Source organism: Rhyacophila brunnea, unplaced genomic scaffold (assembly GCF_057557595.1).
Source record: "Rhyacophila brunnea isolate RB1 unplaced genomic scaffold, BYU_Rbru_1.0 scaffold_19, whole genome shotgun sequence".
Classification (NCBI taxonomy): Eukaryota; Metazoa; Arthropoda; class Insecta; order Trichoptera; family Rhyacophilidae; genus Rhyacophila; species Rhyacophila brunnea.
This window is the reverse complement of record NW_028232848.1, coordinates 29672478-29689924: the sequence shown is the minus strand read 5'-3', so window position 1 is coordinate 29689924 and position 17447 is coordinate 29672478. Positions and strand designations below refer to the sequence as shown.

The 17447-nt window shown below is 34.5% G+C and overlaps 1 protein-coding gene across 4 annotated transcripts in view; it reads right to left on the bottom strand.

Moving 5' to 3' along the window:
• The window catches only part of LOC147072891 (unconventional myosin-IXb-like), a 49888-nt gene that overhangs the window by 19951 nt on the left and 12490 nt on the right, over positions 1-17447 (bottom strand). For 2 of the 4 annotated variants that reach the window (XM_085946010.1, XM_085946011.1), the window contains exons 4-13: positions 11419-11531; positions 10188-10773; positions 9510-9840; positions 7823-8000; positions 5971-6110; positions 5534-5780; positions 4839-4974; positions 3907-4055; positions 3645-3755; positions 555-797 (exon numbers count right to left, since the gene is read on the bottom strand). In XM_085946010.1, coding sequence (XP_085802136.1) covers positions 555-797; positions 3645-3755; positions 3907-4055; positions 4839-4974; positions 5534-5780; positions 5971-6110; positions 7823-8000; positions 9510-9840; positions 10188-10773; positions 11419-11531 — 2234 coding nt within the window. The remainder of the gene's footprint in view (positions 1-554; positions 798-3644; positions 3756-3906; positions 4056-4838; positions 4975-5533; positions 5781-5970; positions 6111-7822; positions 8001-9509; positions 9841-10187; positions 10774-11418; positions 11532-17447) is intronic. The other 2 variants (XM_085946012.1, XM_085946013.1) reach the window with 1 other exon arrangement.

Genomic DNA, 17447 nt, shown 5'->3' with positions numbered 1-17447 from the left:
AAATATTCTAAATAACTACTCTTTCTCTTCTTTCTAACTATAAATAATTTTTATGCCAATCCTACAGAGCCCGTGTACCATAAACAAAGATTTCATAGCTTCCGAGCAATTGATCCTATTGAATAATTCCTCTTCTGATGTTCAGACGATTCCTTACGATATTGGTAAGGCGGTAAAGATTATAATAATTATTTGGCTCCGTAGCGATGACATGAAAATTTAATATTTAGAATACAATGAAATAATAACACTGAAACATTCAGAGACGTAAAAAATACAACAATACGATATTGGTAAGGCGGTAAAGATTATAATAATTATTTGGCTCCGTAGCGATGACATGAAAATTTAATATTTAGAATACAATGAAATAATAACACTGAAACATTCAGAGACGTAAAAAATACAACAATACGCCTGCAGATTTTCACAGGGACAATACAAAAGAAGAAATAAAATAAATGTTCCACGCCGCAGCCACCACCGAGTTTTTTTTTTGTCGTCCCACCACCCCGACCCAACACCATAGAAAGTAAATTGAACCGTAGACGTACATCACGATTTGATTGGCCCTTTGCATAACGTCCTGCTCATTAGCGTAGAGGGCGCCCCGGTTAGTTCTGTCATCCGGTTTGCCCTGCGGAGTCCTTTGGGTCTTGGCGCCGGCCGACCACCCCTTGCGGCCCTGAGCCTTATCGTTGTCCGCCGACGATGCTGATTTTGTCTCCTTGACGGGCGTCGACGAATGCCTGTATGGCGAGTATTGATAGTCCAACTTCGACGATTGCTTTCGCATGCTGATGATGTTGCGATGGGTGGCAAAACGTAAATAAATTAAATCAATTTAAAGCTATGACAAAGGAAAATGATAAATCTCTACAGGAGATTCGATGACATAACATTTAGAGCGTCTTAAAAAAAAACTACATTACATACATATGTACTACAGTTAAACCTCGGTTTAAGAATGTTGCGATATACAATATAATAGATACAAACAATATCTTACAGTTAAATTTTTTTACTTAATTAATTTATTACATAGTAACATTTAAAACTAAAACATTTGTGATTTCAAAGGGACTTTGGCAGTTGACTTCTATCTATAAAATATTATATGAAGATGAATTGATAAAAAATAGTAGATCATCAAAATAGATTTCATGCTAAATAATCAATGATCAGAGTGGTAACATTTACCATTGGGTCTATTCTATGCTTATCGACCGCTAAAGTGATAAAGTGAAAAATATTATCAAACTTAGGGTAGGTTTGTATCAAAATATTAGCACTTATTGTAACAATTACACGAAGCCGGTTTTTATTGTTGCAATAAGTGCTATATTTTAACAGCACCTATCTTGCTGCTGTTAAAATATCGCACTTATTGCAACAATAAAAACCGGCTTCGTGTAATTGTTACAATAAGTGCTAATATTTTGATACAAACCTACCCTAAGTTTGATACTATTTATCAATTTAGTGTTCGATAAGTATAGAATAGACCCACATATACACTTAAGGTCAAGTTTGAAGCTCATAACATAACATAAGTCATGTGTTTGTATAGTTAAACTGTTCCTAAATAAGGTTTAACTATAGCAGCCAAATTTAAAAAAAAAAAGCACAAACTACTCTTAAAAATAAGCAATTCCTGATATTTCAAAGAATATAAGCTGTCTGCTACCAAATGGGAATATTAAAAACGTCACAAAATGTTAATAAGAATCTGATTTGTATAATATGCAAATATTTCATTCACACAGATCAGATTCGAGATATAATTTAGAAAGGCTCGTAAAGCGTAATAAATTCTGTTATGTATTTAGAATTCAGGTGCTATTATTCTTCAAGTGTTGGACAATTGCTTGCTAGGAGTAGAGCGTGATCTGGAGTTAAACTTACGCAATGCGATTGATCGCGAGGTTGATCGCAGATACAGTGACCAGGTGACTACAGGAATGCCATTTCGGGAGATAAGCAGAATAAATTTCAAATACATATTTGTTAAATCACATACTATTTACGACTGACAAGAACAAACACAACGTTCGTCAAGGATATTGAATAATTTTTCATGTCCGCCAGAATCAACAAAGAAAGTTGAGTACAATACATACAATGAATCCAAATTTAAATACAATCTGAAATGTGGCAAATATATTTTCAGCCTTCTGCGCCTTTATTCCAACCAGCTGCGATTGTTCCAAAACACGACAAATGATATCTTTACTCCACCCGTCTTCGAATCGCGGAAGTTTCTCTTGTATGATTTTGCGGGTGGGATATTTTTCTTGAGTCTTTTACGCGACCTCTTCAAGCCGCGATAGCATTAAATTAGTATACATCTTTCCATGAAATAGTATCAATTACATTGTGAAAATGATTAAAAGTTACTTAAGATTCATACAATTTTTTTATAAAGGTTTCTTTTTTATTTGTTTTAAAATGACAATGTTTTTTCTTGTATTATCTAATGTCAAAAGGTTCAAGCGAGTTCTTTGGTTTATATACAACAGTACAGTTTTAATTATACAAATATCACTTCTGACAGACATCCTAGAGTGAGAAATATGTGGAAATAATACCACCGTGGTAAATCATCTGGCAATCTGCAAATCCATTGTTTTATTTGCAATACTACAATAATAATCAAATAACATTTATTATTTTGTAGTGCGCATGCACACCTCAAAAAATCGTAAATGATTTGTTAAAATGCGCATGCGCAAGAAAAACTATGCAACCGATTTACCCTGTTACACGATCGGCGGATTTTTCTGCGATAGTTTACCGCTGAATGGATTCAAATTGCGTAGAGTAACCAAAGTGATAATAAGTCGTGAATCACAGTGCGATATATTCTATTCTAAGTGGGTACATTGGAATAAAGGCGGAGAATGATAATGCAAACTTTCTTAGTGAACAGGGTATGCCGTTAAATACCCAGGCTTAAGTTACAAGACGTTTACTATAAAAACGGTTTTTCCTCTCTCCTATGTGAGATTATATAGTAATAAATCAAATGGAAAATATAAACTTTCTTAGATAATTCAAAGTACACTCGAAATAAAAACTAATATCACATTAACATACAGAAGATAAAAATGGTTATGATAATTTTAAATATTTCTCATCAAAACCCATTTTTGTCTAAATTAATTTGTGTGAAAAATTTTATATTATTACTCAAAATAAAGTACTGTAAAACCATTACAAATTGTGTAATTCAAGTACGATTCAAACATATTAAACTAGATTGCTGTGCAACTTTTGATGTGGTCGGTTTAAAGCTGAAATAAACAGTGGGCGTTTACTTCGTATTCGAATAATTACTAGGTATAAATAAGATGGCCGAATCTCGATGTGCAGAGTTTTGTATAAGAATCGATCGATCCAGGGACTAATAAATAAATTCATGATATAAAAAGTGCATTTCAAGCAAGATATTAATTATTTATACTAAAATAACTAAATATATTCTTTTAAATACTTTTAGGATCAATTTACAAGACAAGTAGTTAATTCAATTGAATGAGTAAGTCAATATTAAATCAATGAAGATTTTTATTTATGAGAATATACCCGGGCAATGAATATTTTGATTAGGAATATATGAAATAGTGATAGGCATGTGATTTTACCTGATTAGTATATCATTCGGAGTATGGATAGATGTTCGGGATACTCTATTAGTTCCATCAGCTCTGTTTAGACGGTGTTTTCGTCCAGCCTCGTGAAAAGCAAAATATCCTCTGAAACAAACAACAAATACAGAAATAAAGTTAAGAACAATGTGCCATGGAAATTTTTGAATTAAAAAAATTGGAAATAAATTGACTACCTCATTCCTTGAAAACAATGTTACACCTGTACACGATATAAATAGCAAACTCAAAATGTTACCTAAAGAATGCCCTGACAATGGCCCATCGGAAGACGGCAACGGGATCGGCTCCGACCAATTCTCTCACAAAGGCCAATGAAGAGTTTTTCAATACTCCAACTATATCTTGTCTCATTAAGTCTAAATTCTTTTCTCGCATGTCGGTAACCTGAAAGCAAACATTGGACATGAACTATTAATTATCCTCAAAATATTATGTGTACACAAAATTTGCATTATATTTGATTACTATTACACAAATAAACAATTTCCTGGTCAATCCAAGACATCAATGAAAATGTTCAAAAGTCAAATTAATTTTGGATTAATTATAGATATACTGAGGTCATGTTACCCAGACCCGGTAAATCAATCTGTAATTCTTTTCAATATCAGTCAATCCAAGGTGTTTGAACTATAAATACAGTGATTCCCATAAACCCTTTACACACTTGAAGGTGGTTCCAAAATTTTTCAGTTTCGTTGAATCGTTAGCCATTGAAAACTTAATTTTCTGTACGTTTTCGCATTGAAAAAATCACAGCTAAAACCAGGATAGAGGACTGTTTTGACATCCAGTTATAACCCATATTATATTATATAGTGATTATACATCTAAATACTCAAATAACAATTGTTGACATTGTATAAAATTAACATTGTATAAAAGCTTGTATTACACTTGTATCACTAATGCAAGGTGCTTTTATCTCAGCGTATTCCTGGCAAATAACTGCACTGCAAAATGACTTACAGCTAATTTAATCATCGACCTTATTAACCGTTCTTTCAGTTTTCTGTCACATATTTAGTGTCTTTATAGAAGGTTTAATTCAACAACTTTGTGTCACGTCATTATTTAACAGTGTATCCCAAACTATGTAAAATTTGGGGTCAAAAATCTTTTTGACTTATCCACTAGCATTAGATACCTATCAATTATTGTGCATACCTGATATTTCACTCGTCCCGCATAATGTTTTACTATGAAAGCAGGTTCTCTCCTTTGTGGTTTTTCATAGAAAATATTTTCTTTGTGAACCGTATTAAATTTTTGCAATAACGTTTCATTCGTTGCTCCGGGGAAACTGAAATTACACGTTAAATTCATGTCAATAAAATTTAATTAGTATAATTTATTCACCCAGAGTTTGGCTACAATAAGGAGCCCTATGATATTTTAGAATTAGAAAGAATAGAAACGCCCACGGTGGCCGCGTGGCATAAGCGTTGGACTACAAAGCCGTGGGTCCCAGGTTCGAATCCTGGGTCTGGCAAGTACAAAAATTGTTTTTCAATTTGTGTGTGTCAGGGTATGGACCTAATAGGTTGAGCAAGTGGCTGACATCCATTTCTCGTAAAAAACAAAATCTGTCAATACAAACCTCCACTCTGTGGAGGCCCATATGATCCTATCAGGATCGGACATGGTCGGAAAAAAAAAAAAAAAAACATATGATAGCATTTCTAGAATGTTTTTATTGTGTATTTGGCAGCCAAAATAGTGAAGTATGTATGATACAAATGAATTTACAATGCAAAATGAATTGTAGCTAACTAAAACAGTATTCAATGAGTTTACTTCTTCACCTCATGTCAGTTAGAATATCAGATTATCCATCTATGTCAATAAAAAAGGATACTCACTTGCACTGATCATCCAAGACGCACAGAAGTCCTCCGGGTTTTCCTTCAATCAATTGAAGACATCCCGTGTTGTCGAGGAAACCGATATCGGTCCACCGAATGCCTTCCCGTCGGTACTCCTCCTGTTCGTACTTGAACACATGCTGGTTGAAATAATACTGAAGATGTTCGTTGGCATAATTGATGCACAGTTGCTCAAAGCTGTTGAATGGTCCAAAATCTTCAAAGCCAAATATATCCAGAACGCCTGTAATGAATATGATAACTGTATTAGCAACAAAAATCTAATTGTTTCGATGGATTGATTGAGCGCGACCTCAAGACACTGGGGGTAGAGAACTAGATGAGTAAGACAAGGATACTCGGAGGTTGATTTTGGAAAAGGTCAAGATTCACACTGGGTTGTAGCGTCAGAAGAAGGATAAGTGATATCTTACCGATACTGTGTCCTTGATGTTCTCGCAAAGTGTCTTTTTTGGAAAGCAGTGCATGATTCACTTGCATCACGATCCAGTCAAATAAAGCACCATATAAACACTTTGCCATTGCATCACGGGCAGCTATCGCTTCCGGTAACCTGAAAACATTCAAACATTTTAATTTTAATTCATTTCGCCATTAATTTTCATGGAAACAGAATTTAAGGTAATCTTTCAAACGTAACGATAGCGATTGTCGACGACCCGCGACATAGGCATGAGACAACAACCAGTGGCGCGGGGTTGACGTAGGCTGTTATAGCTAAACGGACCTGCGCAGTAGCACACTGACTTCCGTGCGCATATAGCAGATGTGTAAACGCTGCGTCTGTGTGTGGAAAGTCTGTTTTACAGGATACAATAGTATATTTACAGTTTTTCAATGAATACCCCATCTCGATCGGGGTATTATAAAAAACCTTTACAAAGACAAGCACGAGAAATTATTGTTTTTAATGTGACCGAATATTTAAAAGTGATGAAAAAACAGTACAATTATAATGGTAGGTAGATATATATTTTTATAGAAAATGATTTTCACAGTATATGTTTTTATAACAACTTACTAAAAATAAGACATTATTTGAAAATTATAAAAAAATGTGATTGGGTCATCAATATATTTAATAATATTTATTAATATCTATACATATTATGTATAGATACTTCTACTTATTATAATTTGTGTTCTCCTAATTATTTAATTAATACATACCTGCAGCAATATAATCAGTTAATGTGGGTTTAATGATTTATTTCCCAGTATTTAACCTAACTATCATAATAGGTACTAATGATTAAGAGGAGAAATTATTAAAATTTATTTTTCTACTGTTAATTATCGAATAATGTTAGGGCTTCTAAGTGAATAGCTGAGAATAGAATTATTATTATAAATTAAAAACCTAATTTTGCCGGATTGGTTTTCTCAAAAAAAATTTCTACACGCAACTAAAGCGACTTTCTGTTATCGCCGAGACCTTGTGGACAGTAGTTTAATAATTTATTTATATTGAAAGTCACTGACGATTTTCTATGTGTAATACGGGCTGTTTCCTTATTAGATGCTCGTGTACTGGCCGAACATAGTCGAACACAACCGAACATCAAAAGGTTCAGTTTTATGTTGTCGGACTATAAGATTCGACATAAATAGTGCACACAATAGACAGATCGGTGTGACATGTGCTGGTGTTTCTAATGTGTGAAAAAAAAATGTGCTGCCAAGACTACATGACGAGGAAGATAATAATTTGACTTTATATTACTTGCACAGTAAGTGTCAAAGGCCCCTGCTCCCACTCAATAAGTTCCTCATTAAAAACTTTTGTTTCTTTATCTTCATTAGAAGTTTGGAGAAGCCATTGAAGATCAGGCAATGATACTGACACTACTGCTGCGAGAGATGTGGTGTCACACTTGACAGATCAGCAGTCATATTCAGTTCTATCGGATCGGGGCCTATGAGACCTGTCATGTCACATGCTTGTCGCAAGGTCATTGTAGCTCATTTAATAATTATTCATGGAATTTATTGATTGAGTTAATCTCCAATTGTGTTGAATCGCTTGCAGTTTTTGACAAATGCGGACGATAACAATATGAAGTTTGCTACAAATGAATCTATAATGTGAAATGCAAGTCATTTCAGGTAATTTACTCATTGGTTTAGTATATAACCATTTTCTTATATAATATAACCGTGTATGTATATGAAAGACTTTCTTCAACGTTTCTGGTCACTCATACAATAGTAAATAAACATCACACTAAATTTGCAAATGTGCACATTGTAATGAAGTTAGTTTACCTATAGTTGATGACCAGAGTTTCCCCAGAAGCTCTTGCTCTCTTGGCGGTGAGCGCAGCCATTAGGGTTTCCTGTTTCACCCTCAAGAGTTCGGATATCAAACCGACCACTTCGGGATTTTTCACCCCCACAGCTTCGTCATGGTGGTAAGATTTCCTCGGCTGGAATTCCACATTGCCTGTAATAATTTACACAGATTATTACACAATTATATTGAAATAAATTGTAAATGATTGTGGGGTTGAAATGTTTCAAACTAAAAAACTTACAAATACGACACTATCCTGGGACACAACCTTGCCATCATTGGACGGATTTATTACCAAAAACTTCAAGTCCTCATTTGGTCAAAAAATATGTACACTTTCCGTATGTAATTAATTACACGTAATGTTTAAATGTTAAATCCAATCATTTAGGCTTGAAACAAAAATATAATTTCCCATATTATATTTAATTGTGGAATCAGAATTAGGAAATAGATGTCTCCTAAGTTGCCGATTATCTGTTATAATATGTTCTACAAAAAAATGGTTTTTTGTCTCTCTTTGTGTAATTCAAAATAAGTGTTAAGATTGCGCAATTATTCATAGGAGAGACAAAAAACCATTTTTTTGTGGAAAAATGGAAACTAAGATATTAATAATTGTCAAAATATATATATATTTTTTTTATTGCATTTTCTTTTATAAAAAGTAGTAGATTTCGACCATTCGGGATTTAGGCCTTCGGGATTTCGGCTTTCGGGATTTAGGCTTTCAGAATTTCGGCTTTCGGGATTTAGGCTTTCGGGATTTCGGCCATTCGGGATTTCAGCATTCGGGATTTCGGCACAAACCCCTAAATAAACCACTGCTAATATTGTAAAATTAATAATAATAATTTCTCTATCCGATATGACAGTATAATCCATTGAAAAGCAAATGATTATAGAAGTAGATTTAAATTAAGTCAAGATAAGAGAGATAATAACAATGCATAAATGTAACGCTAAATAATAGGAAATGTAATTTCTATTCAAAACATGTTCTGATAACGAACTGACATTGTTTGCTATATCCGACAGTCGGGTCGATCGTTTTAAAACGATAACATCACAGCTTTAAAACGATAACAATTTGATTTCTAAGTCTTAAATGGCAATAGATTTCAAATTGAATTGAAATGAAAGTGTAATGGGAATGTGACGATTCGGTGTCGCCAACAGCACGCTGGACGCCGCTACCAATGAATGAAATGCATAAAGAAATTCACATACATTATGACATGGCCCTCCAAATATACAAGTGTAATATACAGTATGATAAAGCGAGATTTAAGGTTTTTGAAATGTCAATGGTGTGCTTTCACATTCCAATATCGCATTGGACCATGGCGATATTGCACAATACTCATTAGAAACTAATCCAAAGCCTGCCAATTGTATACTATATTTAAATGCACTTTTGATTAACAAAATATATTACACATTACACAAACCTTCAACGTAACGATTAAACAATCAATAATTTTGGGCAATATTTGATATCGATTGTCATTCAGTCGAATCGTCCTACACCCAAGTGTAAAACAATCACCAAAAGTGATGTTTACACATAACATGCGTACCATCTGTGAAATTGCTTAGTATGATAATATGAATGATAAAGACTAACTTTGAATGTCAAAAAGAAAAATTCTAACAAACCTAGCAGTAAAACAGCAGACAAAACCCCAAACAGCCTCCTCTGCTTATCTGGCATGAAGCCAACCATTTCCATGGACTGCTTTAGCCTTGAGAATTCATATTTTTCATCCACACTAGGCAACGCGCAGCACCCACTCTTTGATAGATAATTGTATCGCTCGGGGCTGAGAAGATGGAGTTGTTCTTTCTCTAGTTCCGAGGCCCCGGCCAAAAGATAATAGAAGACGTGATAGTTTCTCTCATTCCACCCTTGGCTGCATATCCTCGATTTCTCCAATAAATATTTTTGAACTACGGCACCGTGCACCATTCCATTTTCTTTGTAGTTGACCTTTAAAAAAATCATATTATTTTTACTTAAGGCAAATAAGTGAAATGTTATTGTAGTGCTACTTTACTAATGCCCAAATTGGCTGGGAGGGAGTTAAAAAAAATTGCCTAAGCACTCACATATTTTTTTATGACTATTTTTATTTTCAAAATGTAATTTTACAAGATCTCTCAAGGACACAGATATTATTTTCTTTAATAAATCTAAATCCAATTCTCCAATCTCAATTTAATGTACTACCTAATACTATTCCAAAATTGAATGTTTTGCCTGCATTATTCTCCGAGTTTCAAACCACGAACAATGTACATTAACAAAAAAAGTTATATTCGAAAGCGTATGTATACCTGGATAAACTTTCCGAATCGACTGGAATTATTATTGTGAGCAGTCTTGGCATTCCCGAAAGCCTCGAGCACGGGTCCGGCACTGAGGATGGTCTGCTCAACCCCGCTCCCGTGAGAGCCCTTCTGACTGAGCGCCGTCAGGTGGTGCAAAAGAAAGTTTGTGCTCTCCGTCTTTCCCGAACCGCTCTCCCCGCTGATCACGATGCACTGGTTGGTCTTCTCCTTCAGCATGCAGTGGTAAGCTGTATCTGCCACGGCGAAAATGTGGGGAGGCAGGCTAGAGCCGATCCTCTTATTCTGGTAGAGTTTCACATATTTGGGATTGTAGATGGGATGGAACTTGAAGGGGTTGACGGCTATGAGGATGGAGCCGACGTAGGTGTAGATGTATCCGGCGGAGAAGCGCGCCCGCAGATTGTCCAGGAGGGTCTGCTCGTTGAGGTCGGGTAACTGGCAAAGGTCGGGGTACTCCCGGTCCTTGGGTTGGTACAGGAACCTCTGGAAGTAGTCCTTGATCAGCTGGGGGTCCATCGAGAAGTTTTTCATCCACAGCACGTCCATTGTCATTTTCTCTCGAAGGTAAAACCTAAAACACACCCGCAGAATACCCCTTGAGACGAAATTTGATCATCGAATGAATATTCCTTTTGAGAACTAATCATTCTTTCTACAATAATTTAGCACTCAAAGCCGCCGATGAGTCTGAATATTTTGGCTACAATGAGTTACTTTGAGACTATCCTAAATGCGACTTTCGTATTATGAAAAATAAGATTTCTTAACAAATTTGCCAAAAGCAATTAAAATGATATCAATGTTTTTGTCTCATGACATCATATCATTACTTATTGCAGTTTTTCAACAGAATTTATAACTGAGTGTTGTTTTTTTATTAACATTGATATGAATAGATCTTCAGAAGAATGCAATTATCATTTTATTCGTGATTCACAATGAGAATAATTATCAAAGGCTTCCACTTCCTTCATGTAAATTATTGACATCACCAGCTGGTCGTAAATAATAGTAATAAAAATGGATTCACCAAAGAATGTACATATTGAGTCTCTTCTATAGAAAATTATATTTTTGATATGCGAATACTAAATTAATGATAAATCACAAAAAAAAAAGTTTTCAGTGTTCCATCTCTCCAGAGTTCAGCATATAGATATAGACCTAATCATTTAATCTGTACATATGTACATGTGATCAATAGTGCAATATTAACCTGTAGTACTGGCCAGAGGTGGCGTGTGGCCAGAGAAGCATCACAGCAACGGGTGACTCTCCGGCGCCGAGCCGTCTCTCCTTGCATTCGCCACCCACCACATCTCCCACCACCTACAAAAAAAAAAACAATAATCCCTATAAACACGCACAGACAGTTTAGAATCTGAAATACCACTGGCATTAGCATGTATCGCAACTTTGTCATTTAATTGAAATACTAGAACCAACATAGCAGTCCACGTTCAGTTCGGGTTCACCTGTGGCATAGCAATATAAAATGTCATTGCCACTAATTTAAAAAAGGATGAGCCAACACGATTTGCAACCAATCCTCCCAAAGTCAACACTGTCACAGTAAAAACATTAAAATCCACAAGTGATTCATAATATATTCAAATCTACATGCCTCAATGTCTGTCACCAGATGTGTACTGAAATGATAAATTGAATAAAAATGTGTAATTTTTCAATTGATGATTGATGTTCACATGTCATATTGATATCACTAGAAATGGTAATTTTTAGTTAAATGTGCAAATGATTAGAAAAAATACTCTTTTTAAGCAGACCATAAACATTAAATGAGAAAAATACCCTGATCCTGACCAATCAGAGAATGGCCAACACCTATTTCTCATAAAAAAATCTGTTTATTCGTGAGGCGGCCAAGTTCCACATAGGATTGTAGAGCTAGTGGAAAGAAAAGATATGAATCCACAATATACAGTTTCAGAGGAGGGCACTTTGCCAGTACACTATCTCATAACCCTATTACCTAACTAAAATAGAACATAGATAATTCAAAAAGTATAATCAAACATTGAGAGATTACTAAAAAATACAACAAAACGTAAAAGTAGAGACCAAAAAGCATTCATCACTTTTTAGTGTAAATGCCTATTAATTAATATGGTAATTATATTAAATGGTCAGTCAAAAGAGCAGAACAGAAGTATGGAATTTCTCCACTTGGCACTACAGACACTTCAAAATTATTCTCATTTATTAACTGACCAATTAAAAGTTATTCTGTTAATTAGTCTCGAATAGAAAGGAGTCACAGCTATTGAATAAAGAACAATCCCAACAAAAAATCAGCTGTACTCAGAATGATAATTATTGCTTTTTATCGACTCAGCTATTTACACTGCTCTGCCTGAACAAGGCTTCCCTAAACATATTTAAAAATAAAAAAATCATACCAAGTAAATACTATTTGGTATAAATCTAAACTAAAAATAATAGTATGTCAATTATTGTCCACTTGAGTGTAATTTAATTTAAAATGGGTAAATAACTGCCATCTGTGGAATGTTCATCAGTCGAAGGGAAAAGGTAGTGTGCTTTGGCCCTAATAATCACAAAACCTCAAGATCATATTCTGGCTGGGGCATTTTTTCTCTCCTCATACCTACGTGATTTCGACTTCTTCTTACGTTCATTCACAATCCTTCTATAGTGGCAATTATTAATTTTTATGTTTACCACTGTCACTCCTAACTCTGCAGTCTTTAATGTACCTACTTTTAAGGTACTTAAATATGTTTTTTTTTTAAATATTAAATTGTTGAGCATGTACTAAATAACTAAATAGATGAAAGTTTATAATTATTTTTATTAACTGATTTTCTATATTCTTGCCATAAGTAATTTAGTGGTTTCTTTTTCTCACTATCATTAGCCAGGGTCGATTCATCACTGCTGGATCAAGGTTTCCCCTGGCTCCGTCCACTCTTCTTGGTCCCTAGTTCTTCGCTGCCACGTACATCCACCAAACTTTATGAGTTTGTCTATTCAACGGGTTTTGGAGCGTCCCTGTGGCCGGTTAGTGCCCATTGGGTACCACTGTATGATGGCATTTGTCCAATCACCGAACGACACATCTAGCCCACTGCCATATCATCTTCTTTGCGACCTCTATCACATTGCCTACTCATGTCTGCTTTTTTTGTCTATTGCAAGTTTTCCCAACCGTTTCTGACTATTACGAATGTAACCTGTCAGTCAGGCTTACAATATACATAGATGCAGTAATTAACAAAGTGTTTCTACACAGAAATACTACAAAATAGTTTGCCAGGGAATTTAAGAAAAATCCAAGAATTGACAATGTCGAACAAATAGTGACAATTAAAATTTTTCATAAAGGACGAATCGTGCGTATGACTGTGCCAATGCCAATGAGTGCTAATGGCATACTAAAAGTACCTGCTGCATTTTCAATTGATCCGGATATGACTTGTCGAACAAGAGCTTCTTGTCCACGTGTTAACTGTGAACTAACAATCCACTCCAGTGCAGCTAAATGCAACTTCCGTTTTCAAATGAGGAACGCCCCCAAATTCATAATTTCATTTTACACTCCCGTGGTGTACCTACGGATCTAGCAATTTACGTAATTTGAAGCTTTTTATAATAAAAATATGTCTAAAACAATCAGGAGTGATGTTAGAATAATTATTAGTAAACTTTTGGTTTATTGCGAAGAAAAAAAGAGTCACATCTAAAAGGAGAGCCGATATATTATTTAAACACGTCTCTAGCACGCGTTGCCGCCATCACAGGTACATCACTGAGAAGTCTTCCATATGCGACTACAGCGACTTCCTGTTATCGCCGACAGTACATGTTGGTGAGTTTTTCAAATCAAAAATTGAAATATCCAAATATTTTTTTACCATGTTCGATCGATCCAAAGAAGATCATAAATATTATGGCCCTCAACAGAATAAAAGTTGTATTAACAAATTATGATTTTATTTTACGAGAAATAGTTGTTGGCCACTTGTTCAACCTATCAAGTCCATACTCTGGTTCCAAACACACATTGAAAATCAACATGGGGATTTATAATATTTTTAATATTTCCTCATAAAAAATACTAGATATCATTCTTTCTAATAGAGGTTTGCTTTAATGAAATGTTGTATATAATTAAAAATTACATGTCGCCGGACATTTTCCAGAACAGCTAATGTGTTATGGGTAGATATTAATGCTTATTATCCGTTTACATTAGAAGTATGCGGTGTTGCGTTGTTGTGTTGAATTAGGCAAACACTGCTATGTCATAACAGTATCTGTGAATAAATAAATAAATAAACAATTAGCTGAATATTTGGCACCCGATGATAGCTTTAATAGCAAAGATTTGTAATTTCATAATAAAATACAATCTGGTTACACTGGTATAACAGTTTACCTAAGACCACCTAAATACATGGAACTGCCGAATGACATTGAACATAAAATTCTGTACCAATCCAAACTACGGCATATCATATATTGTGAGTCACCGCTCGCTTACTTACTTACCCGAGAGATCTAGTATTGAGGAGTATAATTTATAAATCATTAGAATTACATATTTATGCTTATGAATTAAACATGAAGCAAACAAAACAATTGAATAAAATTGCTTCAGTTTATTAATTATACAGTTCATTAATGGACACTGGATATTGTTTTTATTAAATAAAAACAAGGAAAAAACAGTGAAAGGATGACAAGATAAATGGAAACCAACTGGTAAAAACTTGTATGTTAAAAAATTATAACAATTTATTGTGTTAAAACAAAATTGCTTTCCTTTATTAATAAAGTCATTGTTATATATAATTATAAAAATATCATAAAGACAGACAAAAACATCTGCCCATAAACAAATAAACATTTCAAATGTTTTTATACACATTGGAAAAATTCTGTAATATTTGACCGCCGATGAAAAACATGTTCAAATGCACCGATAAACAATCGAAAGTGCCCATATGTTTTGGAATTTTTAGTGGAATCTTGTTTTGATTAAAGCGTGGAAATTTATACAATGTGACTACAAGCCACATTCAATTCGATAGCGATGTACAAACGTTTGCGTACATACATTTGTGTGTGAACAAAAGTTTACGAACAATTGTATAATTTTTTGCAGACATTATGTATATTGGTTTAGACTACAACTGAAAAATCATATCTATAAATGTACCGCATTGTAAATAAAATTTGATAGTTTGTGCGGGTAACAAGGAAGAGCTCGAGTCCAACGAGACAAGTTGATATGACACGCAGTTATATAAACACTGTCGGCGATAGCGACCAAAACAATATACAAATTACCCACGCTCGTGTACGGCAAGAACATACTGTTTGCATACTGTACATTTGTGAAATGGAATTCTAACAAGTAAATGCTGACTCAATTAATACATACTGTACATCTTCCGCCTTGTCGCCTTTATTTCAATTTAAACATATTTTTAACAATAACCGTCTCCTTTTATTTTGGGAAGATTCATTGTCACGGTCATATCCATTTACTGCTTCTATTGCCATTCTAAAAGTCTTCAGATGACAATGTATTATTTATAAAACACACATAAACCAGAATCATAAATTCATTGCGGACAAATTTGCCGCCCGACAGTTAATAGAATTGTTATACTAGAACTAGATTATCCTCTATAGCAGTCGGTGACTAAAAAGGCCTATCACTATTACCGGGCCCCGTTAGTCGGAGTTTTGATGCCTGAGTGGAAAAACCAATCTCGGTTAATGTGGGGAGAGATGTAATCAAACTATTGAGTATAACCAAGATAACGACCGATGACAGTTTTAAAGCATTCAAACAATAATCTGCAAACTGATAATTCCTTTAGTTTTTAGTCAGTTTTTAACAATGAGTTTGAACTATAACTGGAATGAGTCTTATAACCTTGTTCGCAATGCATTCAGTATGGTTGAATTGATATCAACGGGTGTATATTGCCAGTAACTTGGTCTTCGAGTGTTTTTTAAGATGAGATATTTTTTTATAATAAATTTTAACTTGATAAACGAGCGAAGTCTTGCAATGCGAGTAGTACTTATGGGCATTGTCTGCCGAGCATCACGTGGTCACAACCAGTATTGCCAACTGTTGTTGACAAAAACATTATATACTGCATGAATTATTTCTCACTAAAATAGGTACCAACCTACCTGCAGTAAGTATCTGTAGTCAGAAATTAGATGCGCATGAAAATCTAACTAAAACAAAAACTAAATATCTAGCTTTTTTCAACACATTTAAAGCTGTTGGAGACATCAAAAAACGCTAGTAAAAACGCCACAAGCCAGATGCGTTTTTTGCAAGCTAGATGCCTATCGAAAAATTCTAGATCTGGCAAGAAAAATGCTAAATTGGCAACGCTGATCACAACAGAGCCGATAGTTCTTGTCTCTCTTGTCTTGAGAAATCCTCAAAAGGAGGCAAAAGCAAGTGTCACTTGATAGGTTCCCTGTTAAAATCGCACAAAAAGAAAAAGATTCCAGTGAGCCAACCAGATAGCAGAGATTCCATTAGTGACAGTGAAAGTCGTCCTCCACAATCTCCATTATATCTCATGGAGATATTCGCTTTGATATGAGTGCTTTGGATTACAAACACGTAACTGGAACGACTTATGCTCGCAATACAGGGTTTGACTGCATTACCTTTTGTTCATATCCGTCATCTTTGACAGTCATTTTGATGTAATGTTTTGGGAATGTACATATGACATTATCATTCATTATATGATTTTGTATCTAAATATTTGAAATAGGAATAGATATTTCGGTGTATTTGGCTGCATATTTATGTATAATGATTGATAACGGAAGTTATCTCTCACACATTCGCATTGCAATGTGAATGTTTTGGTTTTGATAAAATTTTACCATGTTTACTGGACAGATAATATAATTTATGACGTAATTTTGAATTTTCCACCCTTATCTTGCCATGTCACCCTTTTTTTTCTCTGAAAATAATTTTACTAACCGAGTTAACGTGTCAAAAACAAAAAAAAAAATTGGATCAAAAATCGAAGATGACCTTAGAATTTCAAGGGTTAATTATTTTCAAATTATTTGCATAGCAAATTATTCCCATGCTCAGCCAGGATAGCTCAATAGCTACTCGTCGCCAAGAGATGTGTCTCAACGTTTCAATAATACAGCTTGGGATTGCGGTCGAGTGATATTATCGATGTGACAATAGAAAAGAAT